Genomic DNA, 24733 nt, shown 5'->3' with positions numbered 1-24733 from the left:
ATCTAATTATGTCCCAGGTTACAAGCAGATGGTACTTAAACGCCATTAGTTTGAGTTGCAAGTTCTGCCCGAAAACAGATCGTCGCACAAAATGTACGCGCACCCCACAGGAAGTCGACGGCTCGGCACACGGACGAAGATGCACCGAGTTGACCGGTTAAGTCACGGAGAGTTGAGCGGTTAAGTCACCGAGCGCACGGCGGTCACTCTGCCCAACGCCACATTCCTGACCTGGAGACCCTTGCGTCCCCCACGCCTCCGGTCAGCTCTCCTCAAGGGAAAACCCAGCGGTCGTGTTCATAATCATGTATCGTGTGTGTGTGAGCGTGCGTGTGTGTGAGCGTGTGTGTGTGTGAGCGTGCGTGTGTGTGTGACCGTTTACGTTCTCCTTATCCTTTATTTAGAACCTGTTTATAGGGCAGTATTTTGTGTGTGTGTGTGAGCGCCTTCTTTGGGGAATCTTATTAAGGTGTGTGTGAACGCAGTGTGCGCGGACGTATTAACAACCACACACACACTCCACACACAGCGAGCTGGTTTTCTTGTAATCGTCCTCACCTCATCATGGGTCTTCGCTATGAAAATGATTTCTGACTTTGCAGTGGAGTGGTTCAGAGCACCGTAATAAAGAGAAATGGTCAACAACCCTGTGTGTGTGAGAGTGGACTGTGGTCAAATCTTAACGGTAGTGTTAACAACTGTGGTCATTTATGGTCAGTAGGAAGCTTATATTCCAGCAGAGTGGTGGTGCACCACAAAGGGGTGTAAACGAAATAGCCAATTAACCTATCAGGATACAGTCCTCTGTCCAACCTGCAATCTGACTCGGGCTGCGTTCCCAACCGCATACTACCCTACTATATAGTATGCCAAAACAGGATGTAGTATGTCCCAATACATAGTATGCCACATGCAGTATGGCAAAAATACCAGGATGTCCTACTACATCCGGTCGTATTTTGCAGTATGCAAGCCAGCAGGCTTTTCTGGCTATTCTGACCCACAATCCTGTGCGCAGCGGAAATGTGCGTCACATGTGCGAGTCGTGACAGCTGTAGACGAATGTCGCATTATGGACAGCGATTGATGTGGGCAAATTTCAAGACGCAATGTTATGACAAGGTAGTATGTCTCAATTGGATGCCTACTGCTTGCAAAGTACGTACTTTCTAAGGGCAGCTGTAGTAGGTACTGGTAGTAAGTAGGAGTATGCGATTCGGAACGCAGCCTCAGAGAATGACCCAAACAGAGGGAGAGACCGGCCTCCTGGTCTGGACTGGGTACGTACTGGTGACCTCACACACTACCTCCATCACATAACCGGCCCTTTTAGACCAGGGTGTTTCAGACCAGGGTGTTTTAGACCAGGGTGTTTCAGACCAGGGTGTGTTAGACCAGGGTGTTTTAGACCAGGGTGTTTTAGACCAGGGTGTTTTAGACCAGGGTGTTTCAGACCAGGGTGTTTTAGACCAGGGTGTTTTAGACCAGGGTGTTTCAGACCAGGGCGTTTCAGACCAGGGTGTGTCAGACCAGGGTGTGTCAGACCAGGGTGTGTCAGACCAGGGTGTTTCAGACCAGGGTGTTTTAGACCAGGGTGTTTCAGACCAGGGTGTTTTAGACCAGGGTGTTTCAGACCAGGGTGTTTCAGACCAGGGTGTTTTAGACCAGGGTGTTTCAGACCAGGGTGTTTTAGACCAGGGTGTTTCAGACCAGGGTGTTTCAGACCAGGGTGTTTTAGACCAGGGTGTTTCAGACCAGGGTGTTTCAGACCAGGGTGTTTTAGACCAGGGTGTTTCAGACCAGGGTGTTTTAGACCAGGGTGTTTCAGACCAGGGTGTTTCAGACCAGGGTGTTTCAGACCAGGGTGTTTTAGACCAGGGTGTTTTAGACCAGGGTGTTTCAGACCAGGGTGTTTTAGACCAGGGTGTTTTAGACCAGGGTGTTTTAGACCAGGGTGTTTTAGACCAGGGTGTTTTAGACCAGGGTGTTTCAGACCAGGGTGTTTCAGACCAGGGTGTTTCAGACCAGGGTGTTTCAGACCAGGGTGTTTCAGACCAGGGTGTTTCAGACCAGGGTGTTTCAGACCAGGGCGTTTTAGACCAGGGTGTTTTAGACCAGGGTGTTTAGACCAGGGTGTTTTAGACCAGGGTGTTTTAGACCAGGGTGTTTTAGACCAGGGTGTTTTAGACCAGGGCGTTTTAGACCAGGGTTTCCCAACCTGGGGTCCGGGACCCCCTTAGGGGGGCGCCAACGATCGCAGGGGAAGCGCCAGGAAGATGAATATCATTTACACGCCACACAGCAATTATAACAAAATACATGATTATGTCTGATAGGGTGAAAAGCCTACAACACTATAAATTCAACTCAGTCGTCGGAGCGCTTCATCGTACCCTAACTTACACCTGATGGAATTTGCCGCCCCCAAATCGTTGTGAACCTCGTGTGTCTCGACCTCCGTACGACGTAGACTGGACATTCACAACGACGGGGGGGGGGGGGGGGGGGGGGGGGCAAAATCCATCAGGTGTAAGTTAGGGGGGGCTCTAGGGAAGAAAGGTTGGGAACCACTGTTCTAGATGGACCACACACACACACAATAGACAAGGTATATATACCAAAACAATCTCTTTTATTTGTAGTCCATCCCCACAGGCCTGGCAGGCTATACTGACGCAGAGCTGATGAGAAACACATGACAAGCGTACACAACAAGAGAAGAAGAGGGGACAGGAAGTCCTCCGGATGGCGAGCAGGAAGTTGAGTGTTCACATTTCTAACTTTGTGGTCGTGGACGCCCACCTCGCCGCCACGGTCTCACCGGGCCGGACCACGCGCACCTCCCGACACCCGGCTGGTACACACACACCTCGACCAGCCCCGACCGGCTGACACACACACACGCGCACACACACACACACACACCAGTCCACCTGCGTTTTGTTGGGGGGTCATTATTGCTGTGGGAACCGTTATTACCCAGAGTCAACAAGAGAAATAAACAATAACAATAACAACTTAACAGGAACAGGAAGCGGTACACAGAGAGAGAGGGAGCACACATCTGAGCAGAACAGCACTATTCCCACCGGGGAGACCGGGAGCTCCACAGCACCGGCCCGTCCTGGACACGCCCCGCCCCGCCCCGGTGCTGAGAAGCTCTGGGGACCCCCGCCAAAGATCGTCCTTCTCAAACGTTAAAATGGAGAAAGAAGAGACTTTCTGCAGATGATCCATGTTTGTGCTTTTTTTAATAATACTATCATCTTTATGAGGTCATAGTTTGGTTTGTTATACACTGGAGTTACAAAGGAAATTAAAATAGACTAAAATTCGAGTAGCCCACCAACAGTAAACGATACAGTATTTTAGGGGCCGTCCCTCCGCCGATGAAAAGGTGGGTAAGAGATCTCGGAGGTCACTGATAGAATGCCTATACATACAGACGTACATAACACACACACACACGCCGTCTCTCACTCACACACACACACTCACACACAGGTATATACTGTACAGAAACGGTCAAAACGATGGAGCCAAGAGACAAGATGGAGTTCCACTGAAGTCTTCACAAAGCACATTTTTTTGTCTTTTTATTCCGTTCCGGTGTTCCGTTTTCATCGGGACAAATCAGATTTTTTTTTGTTTTTTTTTTACGATTTGAAAAAAGAAAAAAAAAAAAAAAAGGTTGACGTATAACTGTCCTCCTCAACGACGACGTGTTCGTATTGATTCCTCTTTGAAGAGCGAGAAGTCCTCTTATCCTCGTCAGATGATCACAAAAAAAATAGGAACAGTTTTTTTGTTGGGGGGGAGGAGAAAGGGGGGGGGGGGGGGGGGGTCTTTTTCAAAAATTGCTGCACGACAATCCCATACATTCTGAAGTTCCAGGAGTCCAAATGAAATGTTCCTGTGGTGAGTGAGCACTAACTGGGTTCCACTAACGGGTTCCACTAACGGGTTCCACCCCGCTGCTCCTCACTCCTCGTACGTAAAAGAGAAACATCCCGTCTTGACGTTTGTACTTCCTGTATTTTGAGTCCGTCTACCGTCCACCACGTCCACTCCACACAGACCACACCCCCCCCGGCCCCGCCCCTCCCCCCCCCCTCTCCCTCCGTGTGTACCGGCGGCGGACCAGAACATTCTAGATACAAGGTGGGGGCGGGGCTAGAACATTCCGGGGCCGGGGCTGAAGCCCAGGTCCATGTCCATGCCGCGCGGCCGCATCTGCCCGCCCATCATCATCGTCTGCTGGGGGGGGGCGCCCATGCCTTGCAGAGACATCATCATGTTGGGGGACCCCCCCGGGCCCGGGTGGGCCATCTGTCGGCCCTGCATCATGCCGCCGGGCCCCCCCGGGGAAAGCATCCGGTGCTGGGGGCCCATCATGCCCTGGCCCATGAACCCCGGGGGCCGCATGTTGTTGTGGCCTGGGTTCCCCATGGGCATGTCTTGGGGCCCCATGCCTCCGCCGGGCCCCCCGGGGCCCATGCCCCCCATCCCCTGCATGGGCAGCCCCATCCTGGGGGGGCCCTCGCCCATCATCCCTTGCATGGGGAAGCCGGAGGGGTGCGGGGGCTTGCCCCCCTGGCCGTCGCCCCCGCCCCCTCCCCGGGGGAAGTAGGAGAGCGTCTGACTGGGCTTCTCGGACGGGATGATCCTGGACAGGTCGAACTCGGGGATGCCCGACGCCCCCGGCCGCATCACCTCGTGGAGGTCGGCGTCGCTGAAGCCCCCCTGCATGCTGAACTCCGGCCCCCCGCCGGGGTTGTTGGGTTTGCACATCCCGCCGTCTCCGTGGGGCATGTTCACCATGCGCCCCCCGCCCATGGGGCCGCCCTCCCCCTGGAAGCCCCCCATGGGGTGGCCGGGGAAGCCCTGCGGGGGGCCGTTGTGGGGGGAGAAGGGCCCCTGCTGGGAGGGGGACTGGGTGAGCGGGTAGCCCTGCCCCCGGTGGGGGGGGTAGCCCATGCGGCCCTGGGCCATCATCTGCGGGTTGGCCATGCCGGGGTCCTGGGGGTTGGGGGGCATCATCATGCCGTGGGGCATCATGCCGGGGCCCATGTTGGGGGCGTTGGGGGAGGGCATCTGGGGGGGCATGCCGTGGGAGAGGGGCTGGGAGCCCATGGGGGCCATGCCCAGGGGGCTGAGGGCGGGCATGGGGCCGGAGGAGCCGGGGCCCATCTGACGAGGGCCTCCCTGGTGGTGGTTCATCAGCATGCCTGCAGGGGGCGACAGAGCGTCATGTCAAGCCACAGCCAGAACCAAACCCATGCAAACGAGAAGATATTTGACGAACGTGTCGAATGAAATGTGATCGAGGTGGGTTTGAAATGTGATCGAGGTGGGTTTCCACGACGATAGACGGACACGTTATCGATCCCAAAACCCCGGGATCGTCGATAACGGTCTAGTGTCGATGAAAAGTTAAGGTTGAGTTACGAGCGACCCTTTCACACCTAACGGTTCGCTAAATTTGGTCCGATTCAATTCGATTTCTCATCAGATCCGTTTAGCGTTTACACGGCCCTGTATTAACAATCCAGACTAAGTAAACAGATGACACGTGGCACGCCGTAGCTGGGACACGCTGCTCAGCTATTGGGCAGAAAAAGTCAAGAGGGAAAATCACTTTCTGTCATGAAATCACAGTGTGGCGGATATCAATGGAGCAACAGCAGCATACTGGGACTGCGATAATAGTTTTGATTATTATGATATTTATATGTTATATGTATGTTATCACAACGACGGCGTATTAGTGCTTCAGACCATTCAGAGACCAAACCTTCTTTTATTGAAATGTCCGTGATCAAAACGCAAGCATCATTACCCGTAATTCAATTCTCAGTCAGACTCAACTTTGCAGAAGTAGAACTTGTAAAATGGACGCCTTCGATATGTTTTGTCTGCCACAGAAGACGAGTGAGGTAGGCTATTTATTTAACATTGCGTGAATTCGCCACATTTGTCCTTCGTTCATTTTGCTGCTGCTTATTAATCGGGGCGGCTGTCCGTCTCTGACGAGCGTCGACATTCGCCTTCAACCCACAATGCACCTGTACTTTGGTTCGCTTCCTGTATTCAGTCGGATGACGTTCTCGCCTACAACTTTATATCAGCGTTTACGTTCCTCTAAATATTATGTAATTTCCCTCAGGGATCAATAAAAGTTCCCATCTATGTCTAAAGCAAGCGGTCAGCTAGGAGACATCTTTATGAGGTCTGTTTCATGCAGATAACATTCAGGATTCCTTTATTACAGCCAGTAGGCTCAGCTGTGCGTCATGTTGGGTCCTTCTGTCACAGGTCTAGTGACGAGCACCGGACGACACTCAAGTCCGTTCACCTGGTCAACCTAACGTAGCCCGTCATAAGATAAGATAGGATCAACGTTATTGCACCCGAGGGAGAGGGTTAAGGTTAGGGAGTGTTGCACCCGAGGGAGAGGGTGAAGGTTAGGGTTAGGGTGTATTGCACCCGAGGGAGAGGGTTAAGGTTAGGGTTAGGGAGTGTTGCACCCGAGGGAGAGGGTGAAGGTTAGGGTTAGGTGGTATTGCACCCGAGGGAGAGGGTTAAGGTTAGGGTGTATTGCACCCGAGGGAGAGGGTTAAGGTTAGGGTTAGGGTGTATTGCACCCGAGGGAGAGGGTTAAGGTTAGGGTTAGGGTATATTGCACCCGAGGGAGAGGGTTAAGGTTAGGGTTAGGGTGTATTGCACCCGAGGGAGAGGGTTAGGGTTAGGGTGTATTGCACCCGAGGGAGAGGGTTAAGGTTAGGGTTAGGGTGTATTGCACCCGAGGGAGAGGGTGAAGGTTAGGGTTAGGGTGTATTGCACCCGAGGGAGAGGGTTAAGGTTAGGGTATATTGCACCCGAGGGAGAGGGTTAAGGTTAGGGTGTATTGCACCCGAGGGAGAGGGTTAAGGTTAGGGTGTATTGCACCCGAGGGAGAGGGTTAAGGTTAGGGTTAGGGTGTATTGCACCCGAGGGAGAGGGTTAAGGTTAGGGTTAGGGTGTATTGCACCCGAGGGAGAGGGTTAAGGTTAGGGTTAGGGTGTATTGCACCCGAGGGAGAGGGTTAAGGTTAGGGTTAGGGTATATTGCACCCGAGGGAGAGGGTTAAGGTTAGGGTGTATTGCACCCGAGGGAGAGGGTTAAGGTTAGGGTGTATTGCACCCGAGGGAGAGGGTTAAGGTTAGGGTTAGGGAGTTTGCACCCGAGGGAGAGGGTTAAGGTTAGGGTGTATTGCACCCGAGGGAGAGGGTTAAGGTTAGGGTGTATTGCACCCGAGGGAGAGGGTTAAGGTTAGGGTGTATTGCACCCGAGGGAGAGGGTTAAGGTTAGGGTGTATTGCACCCGAGGGAGAGGGTTAAGGTTAGGGTTAGGGTGTATTGCACCCGAGGGAGAGGGTTAAGGTTAGGGTTAGGGTGTATTGCACCTGAGGGAGAGGGTTAAGGTTAAGGTTAGGGAGTGTGTCCACTTTGGTCACATCTGTCAACATCTGCTTCTTTCTCTTGACCGGTCAAAAACAGGATTATATCTCCAGAGACGAGAGACGGAAGCGACTTTAGTAACAAGAAGAGTTCCTGCTTAAAGGAAGTAAACACACTACATGTGGGTATTGGGACTGGGCCATTCCATCAATTACACTTTTTGAACGATATGAAAAATGCCAATATCGCAAAATGGAGATTGGAGCTTATTTTCCGTCAGTCAAACGCCAGCAGCTTTGTGTCGCTACAACAGAGACGTAGGCTGGCACCGTTTCCTTGGAGACGCCTGCACGTCCGAGTTTTGCCGGTCAACAACAAGCTTGGGTAACGGCAGCTCCCGCCGCTGAAGACGGAAAGATAATCCCAAAGAGGTTAGAGGGATGAGAATATGGTATTTAGGCAGATTAAAAGCAGAGAAAAAGTGTGTCATTTTTCATTTGAAACTTTTAAGAGGATTTACTCCCGGCACCACAACATTGTGGGAGTGTGCATGTTGGTATTCTCACTTCAAGATGGTATTTAGTACCACAGCGCAGCTAATCAGCTAGCTATGCTAACGTTAGCCAACTAGCTGGTGATGGCTAGTATTCCCATCCATTCACGTTCCATGACAATCCATTAAAACTCAATAGGGAAATGCGTGCTAACGTGCTTTTGCACTTTCGTGAGCATACTTTAACTGAGCTGAGTTCTGTGTCCTAGCAGGAGGACATGATGACCACAGGACAGGAAGTTAATCTGAAGGTTACTTTTTTCTTTCTTCTATAACATCTGAGATTCCATGCCTCTTTTTGAGAAGAACAATTAGACTATTTCATTCTGTTTTAGACTTTAGTCTCTCAACCTTTGTCCAGTGTATTTTCTGATTTATTCATTGTGTTGAAAGCAGTTCTAATGTTTGAGCCATTTTCATTAGCCTACCCTGTAGTCGGACATCTACAGAAATCGGTGCCTTGAATTTAGACAAACTTGAACGCCACTATATTTCTCCACTGGTTCTTCTCTCTTGACTAAAAGGTGAGTCTGATGAAGAAAACTATTTTTGAATCATGTTTCGTCTTGAGTTCATTAAGAATATTGTGAATCGTCCATAATGAGAAAAACGAGATACAATGTTGTGGCCATATCGCTGATAATATAACATTATATATGTGCAAGTGTGTGTGTGTGTGTGTGTGTGTACCGTTGTTGTTCATGGGCGGCAGGTTGGGGGAGCGTGCCGGGGGCGAGTCGTCGTCAGAGCTCGCCACGGTCTTGATGGCGTCGTGGTACAAGGGGGTGGAGCTGGGCATGGCGAACTTGGACATGCGTGACATCATGATGGAGAGGGGGTTCTGGGACAGCGTGGGCTCGGGGGGGATGTTGTAGGGGCCGCCGGACGGCACGCCGCCGGGGAGGGACATGGGACCGGGCGGGGCCCCCGATGACGGAGGGGGCGGGGGGCCGTTTCCACCTGGGGGGGGCAAGAGGGAGGGAGAGAGAGAGAGAGAGAGAGGGAGAGAGAGAGGGAGTGAAAGAGAGAGAGAGAGAGAGAGAGAGAGAGAAGGAGAGAGAGAGAGAGAGAGAGAGAGAGAAGGAGAGGGAGAGAGAGAGAGAGAGAGAGAGAGAGAGAGACAGAGAGAGAGAGAGAGAGAGAGAGAGAGAGGGAGAGAGAGACAGAGAGAGAGAGAGAGGGAGAGAGAGACAGAGAGAGAGAGAGGGAGAGAGGGAGAGAAAGAGAGAGGGAGAGAGAGAGAGAAGGAGAGAGAGAGAAAGAGAGAGGGAGGGAGAGAGAGAGAGAGAGAGGGAGAGAGAGAGAGAAAGAGAGAGAGAGAAAGGTGAGGCAACGAGAACAACTTTTGCACTTTGCCTTCAGCAATGGACGATGCTCTTAGTGACTTGTTTAGAAAGGAGATGCTTGTGAGTTCCGGTGAGCAGTAGTACGCTGACTACCTACAATAAATACAATTATAAATCACTTTGGATAAAAGCGTCTGCTAAATTACTAATGTAATGTAAAGTGCTTTGAGAAATAACCATATGCAGGTTATATATACCACCACCAGGAGGTGCCAACGAGCTGCAATGTAATAATCTTCCTTTTTAGGGAAAAAGGGTTTTCATAGCAGCCTACATGGGTAGTAACTAAGCTGACCATTATCACAACAACAGTGATGTCATTTTAACCCAATCACACACCTCCGTCTCCACGGAGGAGGCCAGCGGCGGAGACAGACTTAAAGAGATGAATCCCTTTTTGAAATCAAATTTGATTTGATTATTCTTTTTTTTTGTATACAAATGAGGATGTGGCACTTCTCGGTAGCGAGGAGAACGGCCGAGCTAGGAAGAGAGAGAGAGAGAGAGAGAGAGAGAGTATTGCTCTACAAATGTTCTTAGCCGTTAGACAAACATACTCCTGGAGCTTGCTTGATCGGCTTATTGAGAGGGGTCAGGGAAGAATCTTGACAGCTCACTTATCTGGCCCCTGGGTGATTACTGTTTTTTTGCTTCCCTCTGGAATATGTAGAGAGTGGGTCGTATGCCCACCTCCCTTGTTCTCTGTAAAGCGCATTGTGTTGCCTCTGGGTATGAAATGCGCTATACAAATAAAGCTTTGATTGATTGATTGATTGATTGATAAGAAGGAATGAGATGTTGAGAATGTTGAGGATTTAAAAAGAGAGAGAGAGAGAGAGAGGAGATGAAATGTGCTGGTGAGCAGATGGAGAGATGGAGGAGGAGGCTTTACTGTACCTTGCTCCATGTTGCCCATCATGTTGGGGGAGGTCATGCTGGGGGGGGGTTTCCCGGGCTGGGGGGGCACTCCGGGACTCTGCATGGGGGGCTTGGGGGAGGAGGCCCACCCCGGGGAGGGGTTGGGGAGGGAGGGCGACCTCATGTGGACCGGGGAGGCCCCCGCTGACCCCATCATGGAGTGGGGGGACTTCATGGGGCCGGAGTTGGCCGGAGCGGGGGGGTTGTTGGGCCCCGGGGGGCCGGAGAGCATGCCGGCGAGCTGGGAGGGCGTCTGGGGGGACTTGAGGTTCCCGGAGGGGGAGCCCATCATGGGGGACTGGACCTGCCTCAGAGGGGGGGACTTCAGGGGGTTGACGCTGGGCGAGTTGCCCCCGGCCGCCTGGACGTTGAGGTCGGCGGGCTTGCGGCCCCTCTGGCCCTGCGGGGGCCCCGAGGCCGGGGGCAGGTGGTTGAGCCGGCCGTTACCCCCGCTGGGGGCGGAGCGGTGCTCGGGGCCGAAGGCCTGCTCCCCGTGCGGACCCCTCATACCTCCGCCGGGACCCCCGGGGAAGGGCCGGCCGGGCCCCAGGGGGAAGTCTCCCGGCTGGGCCTGCTCGGGGAAGTGGGGCCCCTGCATGGGCCGGCCCTGGGGGCCCATGTTCTCCATGGGGGGCCCTCCTCCTGCCCTCATCCTCATCATCTCGTCGGGGCTCATGTTCATGGGGGGCTCGCCGCGGAGCTTGGAAGGGTGCATGTGGGGCCCGGGGCCCATGCCGAACTCGGGGCCCATGTCTCTGCCGCCCATGGCCCCCAGCCGAGAGGAGGGGCTCATGGGGCCGTCGCCGGGCATCCTGGGAAACATGCCCATCCCGTTGCCGGGCTCCATGCCGCCTCTTTGGTGTCCCATCATCCTCTGCATGTCCATCATCATCCCGGGAGGAAGTCCCTTCTCCGCCGCCATGCCCTGGTGGAACATGGCTTCCTGGACGGCCTGGGGGTTGGGGAAGCGCTCGCCGCGGCCCCCGGGGCCCCCGAACATCACCCCCGGCCCCCCCGGGAAGCCCCTGGCGTCGCCCATCCTGGGGGGCATGTCGTCGGGCCAGCCCATGCCCGGCCTGGGGGGCCCCTCCATCTCGGGGTTCATCATGCCCTGGGGGAAGCCCGGCATCCTCTGCATGTGGGGGGGCATGCCGCGGGGCCCCGGGCCCATGGCCATGCGCTCCTGGTAGTGGTCCGGGGGCCCCCCGCCGGGGCCCACCCACATCTCCCCGGGGCCCATCTGGTAGGGCGGCGGCGGCCCCCGCATCATGGCGCGCGGCCCGTGGGGGTGCATCATCATGTCGGGGGGCAGCGGCCGGTGCTGCATCTCCTGCTTCCTCTTCTTCTCCTCGTAGAACTCCTGCTGGAGCTTCAGCCACGCCACCTGGGCCTGGAGAGGGAAACCAGAGAGAAGATGCACGTGAATACACACACAACGCTACGTACACACAACGCTACACACACACAACACTACACACACACACACAACGCTACACACAACGCTACACACACACACACACACAACGCTACACACACACACACAACGCTACACACAACGCTACACACACACACACAACGCTATACACACACACAACGCTACACACACAACGCTACACACAACGCTACACACACACACAACGCTATACACACACAACGCTACACACACAACGCTACACACACACACAACGCTATACACACAACGCTACACACACAACGCTACACACACACACAACGCTACACACACACACAACGCTACACACACACAACGCTACACACACACAACGCTACACACACAACGCTACACACACACACACACAACGCTACACACACACACAGCGCTACCTACACACACACAACGCTACGTACACACACAACGCTACCTACACACACACAACGCTACACACACACACACACAACGCTACGTACACACACACAACGCTACCTACACACACACACACACAACGCTACCTACACACACACAACGCTACATACACACAACGCTACGTACACACACAACGCTACGTACACACACAACGCTACGTACACACACACAACACTACGTACACACACAACACTACGTACACACTACATACATACACATCAAACACTACATACACACCAACAGTACATAAACACACAAAACACTACATACGTACACACAAAACACTACATAAATACATAGAAAACGCATACATGAATACACACAAAACATGTATACAAACCAACGACACACAAATACATACAAAACACACATGAAGACATACAAAATACATACAGGTACATACAAAACACATACATGTGCCGGTGAGGTAGTAGAGACCCCCCCCCCGTGCTAACAATAAATGAGCCGTCCCACGACCCCCGTAAGGAGACTAAGGTTAAGAGTGTCCACCAGCAGGCCGTGTGTAGCTGGACAGCACTGGAGCTGGACTTCACAACTGGCTAGGCTACCGATGTCTCACACCTAACGCTGGACAGCAACGAGTGTCGTGTGTTTGCAGGCTGCAGATTAACTAGCCAAGTTAAGATAGCTAGCCAATGTTAGCTCGTGCTAACGTTCACCGTCTCTCTCGCAGTTTGGCCCCAAAAAACTTTTCTCATGGTCAGAACAGGTTTTTACAGCCTAAAAGGTTGAACTGCACAAAAAGCCTAGAGCTCATGGTGCAACAGTGCTAAAAAGCACATCTCTCGTCTCTATAGCGCCCTAGAGCTCGTTACCCATGCTGTAAACAACGAGAAAATACTGCCCCCTGGTGGACACACACCCTAGCTAAGGGACACTGTAATGAGTGCATAAAGTCACCTGTTCTGGGGTCATCTGGTCGCTGTCCACGCAGCCGCCCGGGCCCATGTGGGGCCCCATCTCGTCCTGGGGGAAGGGGGGCATGTCTCGTGGGCCGTGAGGGGGGCCGAAGGGAGGCCCCCCCTGGGGCCGGGGCCCGCCGCCCCCTCCCGGCGGCCCCAGGCTCTGGGACTGGGCCATCATGGCCTGCAGGGGGCCCTGCTCCGGCCGGCGCTGCCCGCCCTCGGGCATGCCCTCGTGGGGCCCGCCGCCGTGGGGGTTCTGCTGCTGCTGCCCCCCCTGGGGGGGTCCGGGGAGCGGCGCGTCGCGGTCGTCGGGGAAGAGCATGCGCTGGATGTCGCGGAGCGTCTGCAGGGAGCGCTGGCGGTGCTCGAGCTGCTCCTGGGACAGCCCCTCCGTGTTGGCCTCCATGTTGAGCAGCTCCTGGGCCAGCTGCTGCTGCTGCTGCTGCTGGGGGGTGAGGACACCGGGCCCCTGGGGGCCCCCCAACACCTGGCCGGGACCGGGGTGGCCCTCCCCTCCTCCTCCTCCTCCTCCTCCTCCTCCTCCCTGGGGTACGTTGAGGCCCTGCTCGGCCTGGCTGACCGGAGGCTGCTGCTGCTGCTGCTCGCCCGGGGCCGAGGCGTTGCCGCCGGGGCTGCTCCCGGGGAGGCTCTTAGGGTCCATGCCCGCCGAGGAGGGCCCGTCCTGGGGCAGGCCGCCGGGGGCGCCCCCCTGGCCGGGAGGCTGGGCCGGAGGGGCGTCGGACAGGCCGGGTAAGGAGGGTTTGGACCCGGGCTGGTGGTTCTGGTCCTGGGGGTGAGATGAGGACTGCTGGGGGGGCTTGGAGTCGTTGCGCAGGGGTCCTCCCGTCTGGTTGTTCTGGAACAGAGAGGAGGGGGATGAGGGGGATGAGGAGGGATGAGTAATAGATTCCTCGGCCGTCCGCCAGGAAGGCCAACGGTAGTAGAATGTATCCTTTAATGAACTCTTTCAGTGTGAGTGTGTATACTGTGTAGGCTGAAATAAGGTGTGTGTGTGTGTGTGTGTGTGTGTGTGTGTGTGTGTGTGTGTGTTCTTACCAGGAGGAGGTGGGCCTTGTCCTTGCTGTTGGAGATGTTCTTCATGTGGAAGGTGATAATGTTTTCTGTGTGGCCAGTTAGAACTGCGTCAGCCGCCCTGAAGACCACAACAACGCCGCGTCACATATCAGTCATCAGCCAGCTTCTGTGTGTGTGTGTGTGTGTGTGTGTGTGTGTGTGTGTGTGTGTGTGTGTGTGCGCGTGTGTGTGTGAGCGAGACAGAGACAGTAAGCAGACTGAGTGAGTGTTAGACTAGCGAGTATGAAGGAAATGCCAAGGTCGACAGACTAAACAAACAATTTTACACACACACACGCACACGCACACACACACACCACCCACTTTTCATCCACAGCTTTGATCTCCAATTCCCAGCAGAGGAGTGTTGATCTGAGCTAACTGCAAGCGCACAATCACACACACACTTGCACTACACATACTGACACACACTCACACACACACACACCGTCACTGACACACATCCACTTTTACACACACACACAAACACACACACACATATTACATCAACACGTAAACACAGACACGAGCCGCCACCCACAGCATGCTGGGTAACGTGAGGGGTGGAGAGAAGGGGGCGGGGCCTAAGGACTACAAACAACAACATTGACGATGACAAACAACAACAAACCAACATGAAAGCCAGGGCGCGGGGGGGTCCTGGAGAAGCTCCCCAGGCTGCTGACGTCAGAGCCAGTAACTCCGTGGCGTTCCCTCTGGGACGGAGGTGCGTGCGCTTGTTGTGTATGTCGGCGTGGCGCGTGTGTCAGATGTAGAGAATGTGCATGACTGTGAAATACTGGTTCGTTCGGTCTATATGAATAGTGTGACTTGTCTAGTGTGACAAAGCGGTACTGAGGTCATACGGCGACAAGCACGAACACACACACACACACATGCATAATCCCCACGAACACACACACACACGCACACGCACAATCCCCACAAACAAACATTGATCTCTCTTGACTTCAAACACACTCTCTCTCTCTCCATCTCTCTCTCGCTCCACCTCCTTACTTGTTGGCCATCTCTGTGGTGAAGACGTATACGACTTTAGACACGCCCTTCTGGCCGCCGGCCGAGTCCGAGGGGGCACCCGCGCCTCCCAGTGCATTGTGGGAGGGGGTGGAGGAGCGGCTGAGCCCGGCGTTAGAGGCATTGTGGGACATGGAGTCCTGGGGCTTCACATCGCTGGAGTTACAGTCTGGGTGGGGGTGTAAGGGGGGTGGGAGTGGGAGAGGTCCACAATAGGCTGGTCAGGAGAGGAGCATGGGTAATGTAGTCCATGTCATGAAATAAACCGTTAACAGATGCAACATTCACTTCTACTACACCAACGCAGACACACACTACTGCTACGAGTAATGCTGCTACTGCTGCTATGGCCTGCTACTAGGCCTACTGCTAATAGTACTACTACTACTACTACTACCCTACTGCTAATAGTACTACTACTACTACTACTACCCTACTGCTAACAGTACTACTACTACTACTACCCTACTGCTAATAGTACTACTACTACCCTACTGCTAATAGTACTACTACTACCCTACTGCTAATAGTACTACTACTACTACTACAACCACTACCCTACTACAAATAGTACTACTACTACTACCACCACCACTACTACCCTACTACCAATAGTACTGCTACTACCACTACCCTACTACTAATAGTACTGCTACTACCACTACCCTACTACTTATAGTACTGCTACTACCACCACTAATCTACTAATAGTAATACTACAACCACTACCCTACTACTAATAGTACTGCTACTACCACCACTACTCTACTAATAGTAATACTACAACCACTACCCTACTACTAATAGTACTGCTCCTACCACTATCCTACTACTAATAGTACTGCTACTACCACTACTCTACTACTAATAGTACTACCACTACCCTACTACTAATAGTACTACTATTACTACTACTCTATTACTAATAGTACTACTACTACTCTATTACTAATAGTACTCCCACCACCCTCCTACCACCCTGCCAGGCAGACTTACTGAAGAAGCCTTTGTCGTCCTCGTCACTCTCCCCTCCTGAGCACCAGTCTGCTCCGCTGTAGGGCTGCCTTCTCTCTGCCACACACATCCGCTTCACCCTGCTGCTGTCTGGAACACACACGCACACGCGCACGCACACAGACACACACACACACACAGTGTATTTACATAATGTGATTTAAGAACTCGGGTGACCAACTAAAGGAAAATCCAGAATAAATGAGTGGAGAAACATAGTGAATGCAGATGTGTCCATACAGGTGTGCTGCATTATACAATCAAGCAGTTAACATCCAATCACCATGCTTGGTAGAAAAATGCTAAGCAGGCCGAGTTGACCTTGATTTTGGATCATGATGGTAAGAGGAAAAGATCTAGGTGACTTTGAAAGAGGGTTCGTTACTGGCGGCAGGAGGTTCGGTCACATAAAGACTGCTCCACTGGCTAGTGTTTCATCTGCACTTACATCTATTGGGAAAGACACCAGTTAAGTAGGAAATTGCGGTCGAAAGTGCACGTCGGATGACCGCGACGCTCGTGCGCGAGTGAGATGTGTGGGTAAAAACAGAAGAGACACTCTTCCTCGTGTGACTGAGAATGCCGACGCAGGACGTGATCAGGTTGCTCAGCAAGAACGGTCCGCCGACGACCGCGGAGAGAGGGATGTTATGGTACGGCTGCGGCGCGTAAAACCCTCGTTGCAAAGACGAATGCGCACTTGAGAGTTGGGTGGTTTAAAACCCGCAGGCGCTGGCCTACAGAGATGTGGGAGAAAGTGTTGTTATCCTTCACCATATTCTGGACAGGTGCGCGAGTGCAGGTATGGCATATACCAACAGAACGGCACAGGCCTGGATGCTGGACCCCTACAGTGGGGGGGGGGGTCCGAAGGCTCTGTTATGCTATGAGGGGGGGGTTCCTGGCATGGTTTGGGTCTTTGTCCCTTTAGAGGGAAGGGTCACGGCTAATTAACACCCAAGTTACTCTGAGTGATCACCTTTACCCTACGATGAAACACTGCTATCCTGTTGGGGAGAAGTCTCTTCCAGACCGATGACCCCCATCCACAGGATACGAGGGAGGTCTTAAAATGAGTATTGATGAGTATTGAAATGCTATCATATGCTATGGCCTTCGCGGTCGGTCACCAGATCTCAACCCAATTGAACGCCTGTGGATTTCGGACTACTATGCTAGACAGTGCTCTCCACCACCATAACCAAAACACCAAATGAGGGAATGTGTTTTGGTAGAATGGTGTGCCATCCCTCCAGTAGAGTTCCAGTAGAGTAGAGACTCCAGTAGAGTTCCAGTAGAGACTTGTAGACTGGTCGTTCTGGTGGCTCAAACTGGCCCAACACCTTACTAAGACACTTAATGTTGGTTTTCCTTTAATTTGTCACCCATGTGTATGTATCTGGTTAGCTCTCCTCTTCAACACAGTACAATCGTTCCATTTGGTGCTCTGAACCACTCAGATCTCCATGCAGGGCTGTTAGGGGTGTGTAGGGGTTGGTTTAGGACTGTTAGGGGTTGGTTTAGGACTGTTAGGGTTGTGGTTACTGGTTTAGGACTGTTAGGGTTGTGTGGTTAGGGTTGTGGTTACTGGTTTAGGACTGTTAGGGTTGTGTAGGGGTTGGTTTAGGGCTGTTAGGGGTTGGTTTAGGGCTGTTAGGGTTGTGTAGGGGTTGGTTTAGGACTGTTAGGGTTGTGTAGGGGTTGGTTTAGGGTTGTGTAGGGGTTGGTTTAGGGCTGTTAGGGTTGTGTAGTGGTTGGTTTAGGACTGTTAGGGTTGTGTAGTGGTTGGGTTGTGTAGGGGTTGGTTTAGGGCTGTTAGGGTTGTGTAGGGGTTGGTTTAGGACTGTTAGGGTTGTGTAGTGGTTGGGTTGTGTAGGGGTTGGTTTAGGGCTGTTAGGGTTGTGTAGGGGTTGGTTTAGGACTGTTAGGGTTGTGTAGGGGTTGGTTTAGGGCTGTTAGGGTTGTGTAGGGGTTGGTTTAGGGCTGTTAGGGTTGTGTAGGGGTTGGTTTAGGGCTGTGAGGGTTGTGTAGGGGTTGGGTTGTGTAGGGGTTGGTTTAGGGCTGTTTGGGGTGTGTAGGGGTTGGGTTGTGTAGGGGTTGGTTTAGGGCTGTTAGGGTTGTGTAGGGGTTGGTTTAGGACTGTTAGGGTTGTGTAGGGGTTGGTTTAGGGCTGTTAGGGTTGTGTAGGGTTTGGTTTAGGGCTGTTAGGGTTGTGTAGGGGTTGGTTTAGGGCTGTTAGGGGTGTGTAGGGGTTGGTTTAGGGCTGTTAGGGTTGTGTAGGGGTTGGTTTAGGGCTGTTAGGGTTGTGTAGGGGTTGGGTTGTGTAGGGGTTGGTTTAGGGCTGTTAGGGTTGTGTAGTGGTTGGTTTAGGGTTGGTTGGGTTGTGTAGGGGTTGGTTTAGGGGTGTGTAGGGGTTGGTTTAGGGCTGTTAGGGTTGTTAATTGGTTTAGGACTGTAGTGGTTTTGTAGTGACTGGTTTAGGTCTGTTACGGGCTGCTCACACGCTTCCGTTTGATGCATGTCCATATGGGGGAAGGCGTGTCTGCTGCATGCAACAACAACCAATCACACTGTCCGAAACTGCGCTCGCAACAGCCAGTAGAGTCTCCGAACCTGCTAGCGCGCACTATTTTGAAAACCCACCCGGCTTTTCGTTTAGGGCTTTCATGGATGCTAATCTGGTCGAACATGTGGCGATCGTCTATGCATTGTGGTTGGTTTAGGACTGTTAGGGTTGTGTAGTGATTGGTTTAGGACTGTTAGGGTTGTGAAGTGATTGGTTTAGAACTGTCAGGGTTGTGTAGTGATTGGTTTAGGACTGTTAGGGTTGTGTAGTGATTGGTTTAGGACTGTTAGGGTTGTGAAGTGATTGGTTTAGAACTGTCAGGGTTGTGTAGTGATTGGTTTAGGACTGTTAGGGTTGTGAAGTGATTGGTTTAGGACTGTCAGGGTTGTGTAGTGATTGGTTTAGGACTGTCAGGGTTGTGTAGTGATTGGTTTAGGACTGTTAGGGTTGTGTAGTGATTGGTTTAGGACTGTCAGGGTTGTGTAGTGATTGGTTTAGGACTGTTAGGGTTGTGTAGTGATTGGTTTAGGACTGTCAGGGTTGTGTAGTGATTGGTTTAGGACTGTTAGGGTTGTGAAGTGATTGGTTTAGGACTGTTAGGGTTGTGTAGTGATTGGTTTAGGACTGTTAGGGTTGTGTAGTGATTGGTTTATGACTGTTAAGGTTGTTTAGTGGTTGGTTTAGGACTGTTAAGGTTGTTTAGTGGTTGGTTTAGGACTGTTAGGGTTGTGTAGTGATTGGTTTAGGACTGTTAGGGGTGTGTAGGGGTTGGTTTAGGGCTGTTAGGGTTGTGTAGGGGTTGGTTTAGGGCTGTTAGGGTTGTGTAGGGGTTGGTTTAGGGCTGTTAGGGTTGTGTGGTTAGGGTTGGGGTTACTGGTTTAGGACTGTTAGGGTTGTGGTTACTGGTTTAGGACTGTTAGGGTTGTGTGGTTAGGGTTGGGGTTACTGGTTTAGGACTGTTAGGGTTGTGTGGTTAGGGTTGTGGTTACTGGTTTAGGACTGTCAGGGTTGTGGTTACTGGTTTAGGATGTTAGGGTTGGGGTTACTGGTTTAGGACGTTAGGGTTGTGTGGTTAGGGTTGTGGTTACTGGTTTAGGACTGTTAGGGTTGTGGTTACTGGTTTAGGACTGTTAGGGTTGTGTGGTTAGGGTTGTGGTTACTGGTTTAGGACGTTAGGGTTGTGTGGTTAGGGTTGGGGTTACTGGTTTAGGACTGTTAGGGTTGTGGTTACTGGTTTAGGACGTTAGGGTTGTGTGGTTAGGGTTGTGGTTACTGGTTTAGGACTGTTAGGGTTGTGTGGTTAGGGTTGGGGTTACTGGTTTAGGACGGAGCCGGCTGCTGTCTCACCTTTGTCGTCGGCGGCAGGGGCGCCGGTCTCCGGCTGCTCGTACGACTCCACCGACGTGCTCCTCTCCCTCTTCACCTTGACCTTCGACCCCTGGCCCGACGCCAGGCCCTGGCCGTTCTTCAGCGTCAGGCCGCCCGCCACGCCCCCCGAGCCCTTGGCACCCAGGGTTTTGGGGTCGCAGGGAGAGGCCTGGGATTGGCCGCCGGCGCTCCCCGGCTTTCCCTGATTGGGCAGTTTGGAGTCCAGCTGGGACGGGGACATGACGGGCGGCGAGCGCACCATGACGTCTGTCTTGGGCTTGGGACTGGAGGAGGGGGCGGAGACACAGCACAGACCGGGCGTGAAAACCAGACTGAGCTCATTCACACCAGCTGCAGGATTAGCTGCATGCTTAAAATCCACTGTGTGTGTGTGTGTGTGTATGTGTGTGTGTGTGTGTGTGTACTGCTTTCCAGTAGCAGGCTACACACTGTGTCCACTAGTGTACTCATGCTTCTCCTAACGACATGCAAGCAAGGACACAGGAGGCCGAAGCCTGGGGCTAGGAGTTTGAACGTGGCTGGCCAACGGACTCCCGACTCGGCCCAGAGTCAGATGGCCGGCTACTCATGGACCAGGATGACTTCCTGGGTCAGCGAGCCTCCTTCCTCCCTCCTGACCTCCCACCAAACCCCACGCACTCCCCCAGTCTACAGCCCGGAGCGGAGGAAGAGACACACAGCCAAACAGCAGAAACGCTGCCAAGGGAGTGACTCCATCACACACTCCCTCTCTCTCCCGCACTATTTATCATGCACATAGACACACACACACGCGCACACACACACACACGCACGCACGCACGCACACACACATCCCACTTTCACCACCAGTGTGTTCTTGGTGAGTGAGTGAGTGAGTGTGTAACACTGGGCCTACTGTATCACACACTCCTGCTGTGGGAATTCCCCCAGTCTCCTGAGAATCACACACACACACACACACACAGGAGAGGACAGCAGAAGCGCAGAGTGGAGAAGAGAGGAGAGGAGAGAGGAGGAAGAGAGGAGGGGAGAAGAGAGGAGAAGAGGAGGAGAAGAGAGGAGAACAGAGGAGGGGAGGAGAAGAGAGAGGAGGGTAGAGGAGAGTAGGGGAGAAGAGGAGAGGAGGGGAGGAGAAGAGAGAGGAGGGTAGAGGAGAGTAGGGGAGAAGAGGAGAGGAGAGAGGGAGAAGAGAGGGGAGGAGAAGAGAAGAGAGGAGAGAGGAGGAAGAGAGGAGGGGAGAAGAGAGGAGAACAGAGGAGGGGAGGAGAAGAGAGGAGGGGAGAGGAGAGGAGGGGAGAAGAGAGGAGAACAGAGGAGGGGAGGAGAAGAGAGAGGAGGGTAGAGGAGAGGAGGGGAGAAGAGGAGAGGAGGGGAGGAGAAGAGAGAGGAGGGTAGAGGAGAGTAGGGGAGAAGAGGAGAGGAGGGGAGGAGAGGAGAGAGGAGGGTAGAGGAGAAGAGGAGAGGAGGGGAGGAGAGGAGAGAGGATGGTAGAGGAGAGTAGGGGAGAAGAGAGGAGAACAGAGGAGGGGAGGAGAAGAGAGAGGAGGGTAGAGGAGAGGAGGGGAGAAGAGGAGAGGAGGGGAGGAGAAGAGAGAGGAGGGTAGAGGAGAGTAGGGGAGAAGAGGAGAGGAGGGGAGGAGAGGAGAGAGGAGGGTAGAGGAGAAGAGGAGAGGAGGGGAGGAGAGGAGAGAGGATGGTAGAGGAGAGTAGGGGAGAAGAGGAGAGAGGGAGAAGAGAGGGGAGGAGAAGAGAAGAGAGGAGAAGAGAAGAGAGGAGAAGAGGGGAGAGAGAAGAGAAGAACAGTGGAGAACACAGGAAGAGAGAACAGAGGAGAGGAGAAGAGAGGAGAACTCAGGAGAGGAGAGGAGAACTCAGGAGAGGAGATGAGAACTCAGGAGAAGAGAGGAGAACTCAGGAGAGGAGAGGAGAACTCAGGAGAAGAGAGGAGAACTCAGGAGAGGAGAGGAGAACTCAGGAGAGGAGATGAGAACTCAGGAGAAGAGAGGAGAACTCAGGAGAGGAGAGGACGACTCAGGAGAAGAGAGGAGAACTCAGGAGAGGAGAGGAGAACTCAGGAGAAGAGAGGAGAACTCAGGAGAGGAGAGGAGAACTCAGGAGAGGAGAGGAGATCTCAGGAGAAGAGAGGAGATCTCAGGAGAGGAGAACAGAACTCAGGACAGGAGATTTCCAATTGGCCATGAGAAAAGAGTAGATGGGGAGAACAGGACACTTCCAATTGGCAGAGAATATCCCATACCAGCCACACCCTACACACACACACACACCCTACACACACACCACACACACACCCTACACACACACACACACACACACAAATTATTAACTCACACACCACATTACATTACACACACACCCTACTGAAAGACACACAGGGTTCATGTACAAAACAACATACACACACGCACACCCACACAATAAACCCACAGCCGCACGCAAACACACACACTCCTCCTCAAAGTTACACAGGGCACAAACAGCCAGAGACGCTAGCCAGCATGTCCACACAGGGCTCTGGAAGCAGAGGCACGCACATACACACACACACACACACACACACACACACACACGACACACACACACACACGCACACACACACACACACACACTCCCCCTCTCTGGTCTGGTCTGGGCAGAGCTGGTAGGTTTGGCAGTCACAGTTCAGACACTCCACTTCTAGAGGCTCCAGAAACATGAGTCAGCAGAGAGAACATCCAACACACACCGTGTACTCCCTGACCCCACGACACACACACACACACACACACACACACACACACACACACACACACACATATACATACACACACACGCATACACACATACATACACAATGCATGCACGCGCATACACACACACACACACACACACACACACACACACATATACATACACACACACGCATACATACACAATGCATGCACGCACATACACACACACACAGCAACCAGCCACAACACACACACACAAACTACCAGCTACAACACACACACGTGCATACTAGCAGCTACAACACACACACACACACAAACTACCAGCTACAACACACACACGTGCATACTACCAGCTACAACACACACAGACACACACACACACACAAACTACCAGCTACAACACACACACACACACACACACACACACACACACACACAAACTAACAGCTACAGCGCACACACACATGATCAGGCATCAGGACAAAAGACCAGCTGTAACACACATCAGCGCCCCTGGACAAACTGTAGTTACTGAATCCAGATCAGCTCTTAATGACACATAGTGGCCCATATCAGCTAGCCTGGTCTAGTAGCTCATCCTAGATCAGTTCTAAATATAGCCGGGTGTAGGTCTGGTTACTAAGCCCACACCAGTGTCCTCGGTAACCGAACCTGGCTTTAATCAGTACACACATCTACACACACACAGATACTCATCTACACACATACATCTACACACACACACACACACACATACCTACACACAAAGACACTCATCTACAGACAGAGCCGAGGACAGACTAACAAGAATAGCCTCATGCCCATTAAACCACTGCCTCTCAATATAGCATTTCACCTCTGACGAACGGACACACACACACCCACACACACACACACACACACACACACACACACACACACACACACACACACACACACCCACACCCTCGCCCTCACCTCTGTGTGTTGGCGGAGGGGGAGTTCTTCAGTCGGTTGGCGTGCATGGATGGCGCCCCCAGCACCACCGAGCAGGGCGGCGTGATGAGCTGGTGGGGGCTGCCCGTGTGGGCGGCGGCGAGCGACGCCGGCGCCTTGGCCCCTCCCCCGCCCCGCACGTTCCTGCCGGACGCCGGGCCGGCCACGCCGCCGGCCCCCAGGCCCCCGAGGCCGCGCCCCTCCTTGGCCTCCTCGCGCTCCTTCTTCCCGCGCTCCTTCTTGCTGAAGTGCGAGGCGGCCGGTCCCGACGCCGACCGCTCCTCCTGGACCTCCAACATCCTGGCGCTCGCTCCGGAGCTGTGGCACGCGGCGCGTGTGTGTGTGAACGAGAGAGAAATGGAGGAGTGTGTGTGTGTGTGTGTGTGTGTGTGTGTGTGTGTGTGTGTGTGTGTGTCAGTATATATACGTGTGTGTGGCTGAAGTTTTCCCCCCCAAGGCGTTTTCACCGCCCTCGGGCGCTCTGCGGAGAGGAGGAGAAGAGGAGACATGGTTAGAAATGGAGGAGGAGGAGGAGGGGACATGGAGGAGGAGGAGGAGAGGAGGAGGAGGAGACATGGAGGAGGAGAGGAGGAGACATGGTTAGACATGGAGGAGGAGGAGGAGGAGGAGGAGGGGACATGGAGGAGGAGGAGAGGAGGAGGAGGAGACATGGAGGAGGAGGAGGAGGAGACATGGAGGAGGAGAGGAGGAGACATGGTTAGACATGGAGGAGGAGGAGGAGAGGAGGGGACATGGAGGAGGAGGAGGAGACATGGTTAGATGTGGAGGAGGAGGAGGAGACATGGTTAGATGTGGAGGAGGAGGAGGAGACATGGTTAGATGTGGAGGAGGAGGAGACATGGTTAGATGTGGAGGAGGAGGAGAGGAGGAGACATGGT

The 24733-nt window shown here is 53.2% G+C and overlaps 1 protein-coding gene across 1 annotated transcript; it reads right to left on the bottom strand.

Moving 5' to 3' along the window:
* Positions 1–4109: 4109 nt before the first annotated feature.
* On the bottom strand, positions 4110–24258 carry bcl9 (BCL9 transcription coactivator). The gene is made up of 9 exons (XM_084443595.1): positions 23817–24258; positions 20104–20408; positions 16173–16280; positions 15159–15345; positions 14121–14217; positions 13060–13920; positions 10236–11646; positions 8683–8952; positions 4110–5228 (listed from the first exon to the last, which is right to left on the bottom strand). The coding sequence occupies exons 1-9, from the start codon at positions 24131–24133 to the stop codon at positions 4174–4176; spliced, it is 4611 nt and encodes a 1536-aa protein (XP_084299721.1). The 5' UTR covers positions 24134–24258; the 3' UTR covers positions 4110–4173.
* Positions 24259–24733: the final 475 nt, after the last annotated feature.

This window comes from Borostomias antarcticus, assembly GCF_949987555.1.
Source record: "Borostomias antarcticus genome assembly, chromosome: 9".
Taxonomy (NCBI): Eukaryota; Metazoa; Chordata; class Actinopteri; order Stomiiformes; family Stomiidae; genus Borostomias; species Borostomias antarcticus.
This window is presented reverse-complemented; position numbering and strand designations above follow the sequence as displayed.

Excerpts from the sequence above, each read along its gene's own strand:
- bcl9 (XM_084443595.1), bottom strand. The coding sequence starts at position 24,133 with ATGTTGGAGGTCCAGGAGGAGCGGTCGGCGTCGGGACCGGCCGCCTCG. Across the intron at positions 20,409-23,816 it reads CCCTCCGCCAACACACAGAG|TCCCAAGCCCAAGACAGACG; the intron begins GTGAGGGCGAGG and ends CCCCTCCTCCAG. Across the intron at positions 15,346-16,172 it reads GGACGACAAAGGCTTCTTCA|ACTGTAACTCCAGCGATGTG; the intron begins GTAAGTCTGCCT and ends ACCCCCACCCAG.